The sequence below is a fragment of the Rhamphochromis longiceps genome, linkage group LG16 (genome assembly GCF_057381845.1).
Source record: "Rhamphochromis longiceps isolate RC_006_pf linkage group LG16, R_longiceps_female_GT1.1, whole genome shotgun sequence".
In the NCBI taxonomy this organism is placed as follows: Eukaryota; Metazoa; Chordata; class Actinopteri; order Cichliformes; family Cichlidae; genus Rhamphochromis; species Rhamphochromis longiceps.
Window position 1 is genome coordinate 19,682,678 of NC_140572.1, and position 12,859 is coordinate 19,695,536.

General features: G+C 41.9%; 1 protein-coding gene across 1 annotated transcript in view; it reads right to left on the reverse strand.

Annotated features, from left to right (window-relative positions):
* Window positions 1-5: 5 nt before the first annotated feature.
* The window catches only part of col4a2 (collagen, type IV, alpha 2), a 62,631-nt gene continuing 49,777 nt past the window's right edge, over window positions 6-12,859 (reverse strand). Inside the window, exons 23-48 of the mRNA XM_085384718.1 lie at window positions 12,723-12,795; window positions 12,485-12,591; window positions 12,136-12,319; window positions 11,690-11,734; window positions 11,327-11,401; window positions 11,143-11,241; window positions 10,486-10,707; window positions 10,242-10,403; window positions 9,988-10,158; window positions 9,736-9,879; window positions 9,530-9,655; window positions 9,254-9,435; window positions 6,603-6,666; window positions 6,423-6,497; window positions 6,214-6,321; window positions 6,009-6,116; window positions 5,854-5,925; window positions 5,371-5,496; window positions 5,162-5,278; window positions 4,886-5,047; window positions 3,566-3,664; window positions 3,308-3,454; window positions 3,106-3,222; window positions 2,644-2,835; window positions 1,869-2,155; window positions 6-1,258 (exon numbers count right to left, since the gene is read on the reverse strand). Of these exons, the coding sequence (XP_085240844.1) occupies window positions 1,004-1,258; window positions 1,869-2,155; window positions 2,644-2,835; window positions 3,106-3,222; window positions 3,308-3,454; window positions 3,566-3,664; window positions 4,886-5,047; window positions 5,162-5,278; window positions 5,371-5,496; window positions 5,854-5,925; window positions 6,009-6,116; window positions 6,214-6,321; window positions 6,423-6,497; window positions 6,603-6,666; window positions 9,254-9,435; window positions 9,530-9,655; window positions 9,736-9,879; window positions 9,988-10,158; window positions 10,242-10,403; window positions 10,486-10,707; window positions 11,143-11,241; window positions 11,327-11,401; window positions 11,690-11,734; window positions 12,136-12,319; window positions 12,485-12,591; window positions 12,723-12,795 (3,519 nt within the window). The 3' untranslated portion in view covers window positions 6-1,003. The remainder of the gene's footprint in view (window positions 1,259-1,868; window positions 2,156-2,643; window positions 2,836-3,105; window positions 3,223-3,307; window positions 3,455-3,565; window positions 3,665-4,885; window positions 5,048-5,161; window positions 5,279-5,370; window positions 5,497-5,853; window positions 5,926-6,008; window positions 6,117-6,213; window positions 6,322-6,422; window positions 6,498-6,602; window positions 6,667-9,253; window positions 9,436-9,529; window positions 9,656-9,735; window positions 9,880-9,987; window positions 10,159-10,241; window positions 10,404-10,485; window positions 10,708-11,142; window positions 11,242-11,326; window positions 11,402-11,689; window positions 11,735-12,135; window positions 12,320-12,484; window positions 12,592-12,722; window positions 12,796-12,859) is intronic.

Genomic DNA, 12,859 nt, shown 5'->3' on the forward strand with positions numbered 1-12,859 from the left:
AGAAGGACAATGACACACAAGTGTAACAAACAACATTTAATCTTTCCGATCCGATGAAATAATCATGTTATAAAAACACTATAATTATATTACAATTATATCAGATGTTGTCAGTATTTTTCTGGTCTAATAATTATTTCTTAAGAAGTGCATGTAGATGAAATAGAATCTTTTCTAAATTCTGTGAAACGCTCCTATCTAACAAAGGGTCAGTGACAGGAGCAAGGATCGGCTATGGTCAGACCTCTGTGTTTACATTCTGTCCTGATGGCGTAATCCAGAGGCTAAAAGTGTAAAGGAAAATGATGTAAGTAGTACTAGATTGGATATACATTTAAAAAACTTGCAGGGATGGGGTCAAGTTCATTCAGATAGTAAAAACGGTATCAGTGCATTGTACGAACGCGTCAGGAAAAGTTACGTGGCTCTGCAGAAGTTGACAAAAGCAAGCTAACAGTGCATGGTAATTTTATAAAACTCGGCTTTGTAAGAGTAACTGAAAAGAAGCAGGATAACCCTTTCAAAAGTATCTACAAACACGTGTTCATGAGCTCCAATGAAACCCTTCTCACCTTCATGTGGCTGAAAAGCAGTGTTAGTGTCTTTATGTCGGGCTTTAAATCCTAAACAATAAGAGCATGTAGTTAAACTAAGCATTGCATACATATGTGCATCTTTGGTTCAGCTGTAGTGTATGGTCTCTGATAGTTAACAATGTGTCATAGTAACTGAGGTAATAAGTTAAAAAATGAAGCACCAAACTACATTTAACACAAAGATGATGTTTCTCCACAATACTGCCGTTCTCACCGCCTCTTCTTATTTATCTACAGTGTAACTCAAAGCTCGAGGCATCTCAATCATCAGTCATTGCATATCTGAGCTCTGCAGCTCAGGGAAACAAGTTTCCCCATTGACAGTGATCTACATTTTCTGGATCCCCTGTTATCTGATCGGTTTTAGTATTAGACCGCTGTCAATGTGAAGTCTGCTGTTGAGTCTTTCACAAGTTCTTCATGCAGACCTGGCAACGGCTGATGCGTGACAGGAGCTGGCCTGCTTTTAGCGTCTCTGATGACGGCTCAGAGTGGAACTGCTGATCTATGGAGGTTAGCCAGAAGCTCTGCTTGTTAGCAAAGTAGTGGCAAGTGCCTTTGGCCCCGTTGCACTCGATGAATGGTGTTGTGCGGAAGTCCTCCAGGCACGAACCGGGCGACGACAAGGACTGACCTCCGCCTTCGTTTCCCGCTGCGGTGTGCTGCAAGGACAAAGGTGAAAGGAAATTTTAATCAGGCAGATGAGAAGTCGAGTTGAACAATTGAAAATGTGTTTTCTCTGTCAGCAAATCCAATAATATTAAAATAAAGTCAACCAATACAATTGTTTTGGGGCCAGGGCTGATACTAACACCAGTTACTGGGAAAATAATTATGTGTATTTCTGTAGAAGTAGGACAAGATATACATCAATCTGTTCTGTTAAAAATATTTCCTACATATTCTGACTTTTAATTATAGAATTTAAACATATATTGGAAACTCTGATTTCTTGTCATATGTGAAGAATGGGGCCATAATTCAGAAAATAAACATCCTGCTGCTTTTAATAAGACTTAAAACTAGAAATTCAGACCATGAATGTAACAGAAATATTTACTAAGGTCAAAGTTCACACTTTTCTGCACAATTTGACTTCTTTATGCTGGCTATTAGAAAAAAATGCATGTTGGTTGCAAGATGGTTTAGGAATTGGATTTATGGTTCAGAAAGCCACATGCTACTCTACAACTATGCTACTTCTCTGTCTGCACATTATCCCAGACACACACACTGTAAATCAGACTTCTGGAACCTGAACCTGAAACTCACCATGAGGAAGGAGTAGCCAATCCACAAGCTGCGCCAGCCTGCAGGACACTGTGGGATGGTGATGTCCTGACTGTGCACTGCTATTGCAACTGATGGAGCTTCACACACTGAGCAGCGGCTGATGTATGGTTTTATGCCGCCCTGCTCGACAGGCATCATAGGAAGCGGGGCAGTTGTTGACAGCCAGTAGGATTTGTCATTTCTGCTGGCGTAGTAACAAATGTCTCCTGGATTGCAGTAGAGGAAGGGCATGGTGCTGAACTTTGAGAGGCAGGAGCCTGCCAAACCTTGAAAAAACAGAAAATACAAACACTTTATAAAAATTACAGGAATTTCTGGCTCCTTTGAAGAAAAATGTAAAGAAATTAAATCACTAAATATCACACAAGTGAAAAAAAAAATCAAGCTATTACATATTATATAAATATATAAATTTACGAACTTGTCATGTATAATAAGAAGATGGTATTTTTTTCTTCTTTGAAAGGTTCTGTCTGTGTGGTACACTTTAAATAGTTTTATTTAGCAGATTTAAAGTAATCTGACAGAATCTGTTGGTCAACATTTTAAAAGCAGCCTTAAAATAATCAAGAGGTTCATTTCTATCATGCAACACCATCAGGAAGTTACAAATAGTGAAACATTGCTTCTGCGTGACAGTGACCACAAACATGCAGCCGCAGTTGTAAAGAACAACATTCAGCACAAAGAAGCAAGTAAAACTTTAACACACATTAACACATGTAGAGTAATTTTCACACTTAGGATGACTTACCAAGGTCCTGGTTGTGGGCCTTTTCCTGGCCCTCGAGGTACAGCAAGCTGTAGCCATCCCACAGTTTAGCCATACCCACGGGACACATGGGTATCTGATCGGACTGACTGTGTTTCACCAGCAAGTAACCCACACTGACACTGCGGCCAGGCATGCCAGGTAAACCGGAAATTCCCGGGTTACCGTGGTGACCTAATGAGGAATGAGGAGTTCATTCGGTGGTCTTATAACCTACTGAGGTGATGCATTCACATACTCAGTATACCTGAATCATTCAGTATTTCATATATGGCCTCAAGACCTGTTAACTATCTACTCTATGATATTACGATAATCCAATCAGACATTTGACATTTTTTCACTAAATCAACACTCACACAATGTTATAGTTCGCACCTACTTTAAATCTTTTAATCCAGGTTTTATTAAGCTAATTCCAAAATACCAGAGTATCAGACGCACCTTCCATGCCCTGTAGACCAGGGTGGCCAATTTGTCCACCTTCGCCACGCAATCCAGGGATTCCCGGTCTACCACTGATCCCTGGCATTCCTTTTTGTCCAATGGGTCCCACGAACCCTGTACAGAAACAATATCTATATGTATTAATTGGGCCCGACAATTTTTAGGAATGGTCAACAGCAAAAGTTTTACAATAACTAACCTTGATCTCCAGGAAGACCTTGTGCACCTGGGTCCCCTATATACCCCTTGGGACCTCGGATACCCTGTGGTCCAGGAAGTCCCCTCTCTCCTGGAATTCTGATGGAAACTGGAGGAGGACCCTGGTTTCCTGGAGGCCCAGGAAGACCTGGAAAACAGATCATATAACAGTGAAGACAAAAAGAAAACGAGCATACATGTACCCACACAGGGTATGATACCTAGAGGTCAGTCAGTATATTATGACTCTATAATTAACCTGGAAGTCCAGTGCTTCCTTTTGGACCGACTGGCCCTCTTTGTCCCTTTACACCAGTCTTGCCAGGTAATCCCATGAATCCTTGCTCTCCTTTCATTCCTGTAACAAAAAAAGCAGATGAAATTAATCATCATAATATGCCTTAGCAGGACCGTATGGGGCATCTTTGGCACAATCTTTTTGTAACTTAAGCTTCTTTGTGTGATTTTTAGGTAATTCAACAGTATTTCTTTGACCTAAATTACTAGTAAGAAGTCTACCGTCCCAAAAAACTGATAGTCATGTGAAAAATAAACTTTTCACAGGAGTGCTGTGAGCACCATTACTGCTTCCATAGGAATTAGGAGGGTAAGTAGCAAATGCACTTGATTAACTGATCACCGGGGAGTGTGACCACCTCTAAAAAGCAGACATTTAGGCAGTTTGCTGGAATGGAGTTTGAGTTAACACAATCTTCCCAGGAGTGGGCATCCCTGCAACTTTATCCTGTTTCAGACTGTGCAATGCTTAGAGAAACTCCAAAAAAACAAGACTACATCTCAGACCTCATTTAGCAAGCTAAATGTTAAAGTTAATGGCAGAATAATTAGAAAAAGACTGCACTAGTATGACTTGTTTGGTTGCCAGAGAAAAATTATTTTCTCTAAGAACATCACCATATGACTTAGGTTTGCAAATTTACCTCTGAATGCACACAAGACTTCCGGAACAATGTCCTTTGGACAGCTAAACCCAAAGTGGAAGTGTTTGGCCATAATGCACGGCACCACATTTGGTGATAACCTAACCCAGCATATCAACAAACACCTCATACCCACTGTTAATCACAGTGGTGGAGGGGTGAGGATTTTGGCTTGTTTTGCAGCCATGACGCCCTGTTACTTTTCAGTCACTGAACTCCTCTGTGTACCAAAGTATTCTAGAGTCCAATGTGATGCCATCCGCCTACCAGCTAAAACTTGGTTGAAAGTGGGACATGCAATAGGACAATATCCCAAGCAAACCAGTAAAGCTACAGCAGAATAACTAAAAGAAAGAAAGAAAAGAATCAAGGTGATAAGTTGGCAACACAAATGGAGAGCTTTGCATTAATGAATACCTGCAAACCTGAATGAACTGAAGCAACGTAAAGAAGAAGGGGCCAAAAGTCATCCACAGCAATGTGTGAGACTGATATAGTTGCACAGACAAAACTGTACTGTTGTGACAAACTCTAGAAATTAAATAATACTGTTGCAATTCCATTAGCTGATTATTTGACCATGTACACTCATGCAGTACTAATTTAAACACAGTTAAATGTTTTAATTTAATCCGTACCTTTCTTCCCAGAAATACCATTTGACCCTATGTATCCAACTGGACCTTGATCTCCTTTAATTCCTTTCCTTCCTGGGAATCCAGGAAAGCCATTTATTCCTGTTACACCCTGCTCTCCTGGGGGAGCGTCCACACCAGAAAGACCTCTGTTTCCAGTGAAACCTGGAAAATACGTCAATACGGGTTAATAAATACAGATAAATTGAAGACAAAGCATCCCAGTGTACTGGTGTGAAATAACAATGGTTTCCTTTCACAAAACTGAATCTTTTTTACCTTGGTATCCTTTAGGTCCAGCAAAGCCAGAGTCCCCAAGGGGTCCCCTTCTGTCTGAGGTCCCACTTAATCCTGGGGGGCCACGGAATCCTGGTGGGCCAGGTTGTCCTTGATCACCTGAATGGATGAAACATGGGATTGTGTCAGCTTTAAGAAAGTTGAATTGTATTACAAATGGGTCTTATTAATGCATGGCGGTAGAGACTAACCATGAGGTCCCTGGAAGCCTTTCGAACCCAGTGCACCTGGAGAACCTGGCTGGTTATTAGGGTCACCGCTGTCTCCCTTCTGTCCTTTAATTCCCGTCTCCCCAGCAGGTCCAGTGATGTTTGGACCTGATGGAAAAAGCCAGGAAATGTGGGGTTACTAAAGTTTTTGCAACACAGAAAAAGCAAGACATATCTTTCATTCTGTTTAGGCTGGATTTAATTGTTGCTTTAATGTCTATGAATACACAACCAATGAAAGACAAAGACACATTTTGATATTATGTTTAGAGTCTAACCCCCAGCTTGTGATGCTATTTTTTGCTATTTTGGATGTTCTTTATCCACTATCCTTTGTGTATCTGAAGTAGTGGTTGACCTTTATTTTGAAATATTAGTGGTATATTCCAGTAGAGGTATTATACTCTATATGTTTTAGGATTGCACACATGGAAAAAATGTCCATGAATTCTTGGAAAATAGTACCTGGTGTTCCAGTGAAACCCTTCTGCCCTTTCAATCCATCTAATCCATCAAGACCTTTTGGGCCAGGAAGACCTGTACACATTTTCATAGTACAGAATAATATTGGAGAAAACAGGCATGTAGTTTGAAGAGAAAGAACAGGACAGTTATCTGACCTTTGACACCCCGGAAGCCAGGAATGCCTGGTTGGCCCTCTTGCCCAGGAGAGCCTGGAAGGCCCTTTTGACCTTGATTACCAGACGTTCCCTTCTGCCCATCCGATCCTATGAAATATATACATGTAAATGCAGTGTCATGCATATATAATATCTAGCATTCAAAACTGTACAATTAAGTGGTCAGTGTGAGTGTGTGTTCTACCTGGAAATCCTGGTAATCCCAGAATGCCTGCCTCTCCCTTCATGCCTTTAATACCTTCAAAGCCAGGTATACCTCTGTCCCCAGTCGTTCCAGTTAGTCCTGTCTGGCCTTTAAGAGGGATATTAAATCATTTAATTTCAGACCATCACTAGTTAACAATTGCTAATCAAAACAAGAAAAGAAGAAATTTGATGAGCTACAGTTTGTACCTGGCTCTCCTATAAATCCATCCTCTCCTCTCAATCCAGGAACTCCAGGAAGGTCTATACGAGGGCCTTTCTCACCTGTGAAATTTATTACAATTTAACACCACATACAAATTTCCCTCATGATCATTATAATCAGTGTTTAAATCTCAGAATGTCTGAAATTAAAGTTCCTGGTTGTACCTCTGTCTCCCTTCCTTCCTGTTTCACCCGATGAGCCATAGGCACCAGGACTCCCTTTAGTTCCCTAAAAAAGTTATATGTGGACAATTAAAAACACATGCGCACACAGGAATGATGTCTGCGAGAAAAGAAACGTGCTGAACATGCAGGTAAAAAAATGAATTTTTACAGACGAAGCTGAAAATATAAATTTAGGATTTAAAGAAGTTCTCAAACCATTCAGGAAGGGAAGATAGAGAAAGAAATTGTAAAGATCAGAGGGTCAAGATACATAACTAGACTTTATCCTGGATCAGTTTATCCTGAATCACTTTACACCTGTTTTTTTATATTGCACTCCAATAGTATCCTTGAGCCTCACTGTCTCTAAATCACACTCAATTATATAAAACTTTTAAACAATATTTTTCTTTGAAAAAGTACTACTTCTATAGGAAGTTTAGGGAACTTTAGCTTTTAGCTGCTAACTGCTCCACTATATCCACCTACTAGAATCTAGCTGCACCTGTCTGCTGTTTAGCACTGATGTGGTGGGAGTGGGGGGTGTTCTGTGGCTACATAGAGCTAAAACACAGACATAGAGCTTGATCGTGTTACTGTGAAGTAAAATCTTTATATACAGGGAGTGCAGAATTATTAGGCAAGTTGTATTTTTGAGGAATAATGTTATTATTGAACAACAACCATGTTCTCAATGAACCCAAAAAACTCATTAATATCAAAGCTGAATGTTTTTGGAAGTAGTTTTTAGTTTGTTTTTAGTTTTAGCTATTTTAGGGGGATATCTGTGTGTGCAGGTGACTATTACTGTGCATAATTATTAGGCAACTTAACAAAAAACAAATATATACCCATTTCAATTATTTATTTTTACCAGTGAAACCAATATAACATCTCCACATTCACAAATATACATTTCTGACATTCAAAACAAAACAAAAACAAATCAGCGACCAATATAGCCACCTTTCTTTGCAAGGACACTCAAAAGCCTGCCATCCATGGATTCTGTCAGTGTTTTGATCTGTTCACCATCAACATTGCGTGCAGCAGCAACCACAGCCTCCCAGACACTGTTCAGAGAGGTGTACTGTTTTCCCTCCTTGTAAATCTCACATTTGATGATGGACCACAGGTTCTCAATGGGGTTCAGATCAGGTGAACAAGGAGGCCATGTCATTAGTTTTTCTTCTTTTATACCCTTTCTTGCCAGCCACGCTGTGGAGTACTTGGACGCGTGTGATGGAGCATTGTCCTGCATGAAAATCATGTTTTTCTTGAAGGATGCAAACTTCTTCCTGTACCACTGCTTGAAGAAGGTGTCTTCCAGAAACTGGCAGTAGGACTGGGAGTTGAGCTTGACTCCATCCTCAACCCGAAAAGGCCCCACAAGCTCATCTTTGATGATACCAGCCCAAACCAGTACTCCACCTCCACCTTGCTGGCGTCTGAGTCGGACTGGAGCTCTCTGCCCTTTACCAATCCAGCCACGGGCCCATCCATCTGGCCCATCAAGACTCACTCTCATTTCATCAGTCCATAAAACCTTAGAAAAACCAGTCTTGAGATATTTCTTGGCCCAGTCTTGACGTTTCAGCTTGTGTGTCTTGTTCAGTGGTGGTCGTCTTTCAGCCTTTCTTACCTTGGCCATGTCTCTGAGTATTGCACACCTTGTGCTTTTGGGCACTCCAGTGATGTTGCAGCTCTGAAATATGGCCAAACTGGTGGCAAGTGGCATCTTGGCAGCTGCACGCTTGACTTTTCTCAGTTCATGGGCAGTTATTTTGCGCCTTGGTTTTTCCACACGCTTCTTGCGACCCTGTTGACTATTTTGAATGAAACGCTTGATTGTTCGATGATCACGCTTCAGAAGCTTTGCAATTTTGAGACTGCTGCATCCCTCTGCAAGATATCTCACTATTTGTGACTTTTCTGAGCCTGTCAAGTCCTTCTTTTGACCCATTTTGCCAAAGGAAAGGATGTTGCCTAATAATTATGCACACCTGATATAGGGTGTTGATGTCATTAGACCACACCCCTTCTCATTACAGAGATGCACATCACCTAATATGCTTCATTGGTAGTAGGCTTTCGAGCCTATACAGCTTGGAGTAAGACAACATGCATGAAGAGGATGATGTGGACAAAATACTCATTTGCCTAATAATTCTGCACTCCCTGTAGGGACTGGCTTCAGCACTACTGATGGTAGGTGCATTGTCTGCTAGCAAATGCTGCTAGCACTAGCCGTGGTGAAAACAGTGCATGATGAGCTGAACGGGCCTTTTACATCACCTGTACACTAGTGCAAGGGGATAATTTTTTTAGAGCCAGGGATGCTAGTATTAAGTCTGCAGTTTCAAACTTTTTTTCACAACTTAGATGAGCGCAGGAAATATAAGCGAGTTTAACAAAAGCATACTTATAGAATGTTCATGTACAGCACTAGCAAAGTGTAAGGTGCACGGGATAGATGTCTCATAGAGATAAAGTTGGACATTCCAATAAGTCAGTTACTTCAGCTGACTTGCTTTAGAGCCTTCCTCAAGTGAGTATTGGAAGACTTCCACATCTTGGTGCTGACTTCTTCACTCAGACCTGGATGTTGCCCCTTGATAACTGAATTACATTCATTTTATTGATAGTTTCACCTTTACACCATGCATTCCCCCGAAACCAGTAATTCCTCGGTTTCCAGTTATCCCTGGCATTCCTTTGATTCCTGGTAGCCCCTGTGGACCTGGATCTCCTTGATATCCTTTCTCATTGCTGGGGTCCCCGGGGAAACCATGGGTTCCCTCCTCCCCCGGCACACCGGGAAAACCCTTAGAGCCTTTGGAAAAGAGTAAGATGTGCCAAAGTTAGGGGTGAGAGAGCAGAGGAACTGAGACAAAAGGAGGAAATGAATTTTGATTTGAGCTTCACACCTCTTGCCCCAATGAAACCTTGATTTCCTACAGGTCCACCCTCTCCCTTGAGTCCTTTCATTTCAACAAGCATCTGTGGAGGAACTTTTGGTTTCTCCCCAGGAGGACCTGTCAGACCACGATCACCTAGCAGACAGTTGTGGTCAGTTGTTGAGTTTTTGTCCAGTTTCAAAACAGCTCAAGGAATCTACAGGTGCCAGTCTCACCTTTTTCTCCACCTTGGCCTTTTATTCCTTTTAGGCCTACTTCACCTTGCAGTCCCGACTCTCCTTTCAGTCCACTGTGGCCCTTCAATCCGAGATCACCACTACGACCCTCAAAACCTGACATGCCATGTGACCCTTTGTATCCTTAAAATGGAGGAACCACAGAACATTTTGACAAATGGTGGGCATGTTCACATAATTTATTTTGTGTTTCTTTATGGTCTTAAGCATTTGATTAATTAAGAAACAAACCCTTCATTCCTGGAACGCCAGGGCGTCCATTTAAACCGGGAAATCCTGGATCACCAGGTGGACCACTCTCTCCGATGACGCCATCATTTCCAAATTCCCCTGGGATACCTTTTAAACCAATAGGTCCTGGAGGACCTGGGTCTCCTTCATTTCCCCTCTCTCCAGTTAAACCTAGACAACAAGACATAAGAGGGATGTCAGACATAAATGTGAAGATTTGTGGAAATGTACACCTGTGTGTATATTCTTCTAACCTGGGTGTCCAACTGCACCATGTAGCCCTCGGGGACCTGTCCTCCCAGGATCACCAGGATAGCCAAAATTGCCATCTGGTCCAGGCTTTCCTTCCTCCCCCAGCAGCCCTGGAGGGCCAAACTTACCCTTTAAGCCAGTCATACCAGGCATGCCACCCATTCCTGGAGAAGTAGATGGATATAAACCATGAATCATACCTATCAAATTAGGGATTTGAAAAAATGAAAAAGAGAAACTGCTTACCTGGATAACCTGGTTCTCCTTGTTCTCCCGATAGGCCTTTAAACCCTCGAAGTCCAGGCAGTCCTGGGTCTCCAGGTGATCCAGGCATTGCATCCAAGATTTCTCCATGAACACCCTTTTCACCCTGTGTTCCATGCCGACCAGACATACCGGATGAGCCGGCGACTCCTACGGAGCCTTTACTGCCTGGGGTTCCCAAGTCTCCACGAGGGCCTGTAAAACCTGTTTAAAGAACCAACAAAAGAAAATATAGACTAAAGATAATATTTCAACCAACAATTAGAACAGTTCTATCTACAGGACTATTGCACAGTTGGGGCCAGATTTACTAAACGGGGAAAATTAGCATGATGCTACAGTACAATCTCAAAAAAAAGGGCTGATGGGAGTGCAAAGGTCTGCAGATGATCTCCTAAAAATGCACAAATTAATAAAGTCATAGCAAGTTCATCAACAGCAACCAACACAATGAACAAAAAGCAGCTCAAATTAGTGGGTCAAAAACCTGATAAGAGAAAAGGTTCAAAGAAACTAAAAGACTGACACTATGCCTCTTAAGGAAGTACCAACAGTAGCCTTTTAACACCAAAAGAAGGTTTTGTGCAAGTGTATACTGTTACTAAAACTGGCCCTTGGGATTTTCTTATCAGTCTTCACCTGGTGGTCCAGGGGGGCCACCAATGCCTTGATCTCCTAATTCTCCTTTCGTTCCCCTTACTCCATAGAAACCCTGTGGTCCTTTTTGGCCAGGAAGACCTGTTGGATTGAGGGTAAAAGAAGGTATCAAAACATAGTTCCCCTGCAAGGAACAAAGCATAGCATCAGGGTCTTGATATTTTACCTTTAACTCCTGATAATCCAGTAGGCCCTGGAAGTCCAGGTGATCCAGGAGGTCCTACAAATGTATCGCAAGGGCCTGAGAAGAAAATAACAAACACGATATTCAGGACAAGATTTTAAATGTGCGTCAAAGTGTTTGGAAAGAACTACTTTGGTGAAGGTGAACTTTTACTGCTGCCCAGCGTGAACGGTTTTGAGAAAGTGACATTATCTTTATCCTTACATTAGCTGGTGTCTGGACACACTGAAATATTTTAAACATTTCATAATTCATCATGCATCCCAAACAAATAACCTAGAAGCAAAGCACAACAGAGTAGTCACAATCGAAGCAATAAGGTGAAAACGTTGTTATGCCAGCTACCTGTTACATCCACCTGTCCTTCTCCTCCTGTCAGACTACAGCCGCCTTTCAGTTGCAAATGAGGGAGAATGAAAGAGAGAGGCATTCGAAATAAGAGTTATTCAAAAGCACAAGCATTATCTCAAACAAGCTCGGCTGCAGCTGGTTTGAGAGATGGAGCTCCTGCAACAAAGAGATAGCACGAGGCAAAGGAAGAAAAGTCAATAAAATGGAAAACAATCTACATGCATCGTCCTCTTTTAAACACCGGCCATTAATCGTCATTCCCATTTGACTTCCTTGCATTAAGTGACAAAAGAGAATATTTTAAAAAAGACAAAATAAAATGTAATATTTAGTAGAGTGAAAATGAGTAAAATGCCTGTAAGGAGACAAAGCCTTAGAGGAGATATATGCAACACCACAAATAAGACAGAATAGAAGTAGGTAAGGAGGCAGCTCATTACCTGGACTGCCTGGTGTTCCTGGACTTCCATCATAGCCAGTGAGACCGTCGTCACCAGGTAAGCCACGCACACCTTTGACACCCTCAAGATTTAGACCTGGTTCTCCGCTCAACCCTACTGCGCCCGGTCGACCAGAAATACCTGGGAAACCTTTGTCCCCACGTTCTCCCCTGGGTCCTTCTCCCTATTTATATGGACCATCACAATCACTGCATTTTAAGATTGTTGGTACTCAAGCGAGGCAAGTAAAGGGAACAAATGAGCAACAAATAGTTTAGGATAAGATGCAAATCACAGAGTAGGAGACTTTTTTAAAGGTAAAGACAATGTGAAATAGTGATGGACTCACTGGAGAACCTCGGTTGCCAGGCAAACCAGCCTGACCGCTTCTGCCTGGAGCCCCAGGTGCTCCTGGCTCACCATCTTTTCCTAAATCTCCTGGGTCACCGTGATGTCCTGTTGGGAATACAAAGACATTGCCAGGCATGCAAACAACCACAAACACAAATAAACATGGTATTTCTTTTCTTGCTCACTTGTAACTCTACTGTTGATCTGAAATAAGACAAAAATAAGATAAGAGGCACCTTTCTCTTTGGCGATAGTTGTGTCCCCCTTACGACCTTTTGGGCCTGGCAAACCATCGAGCCCAGGAAATCCCTATAGCACAAGAGAACAAAGCGGAGGGGAATAAGGAGATGTTTGGGGTTTTTTTTTGTCTGTA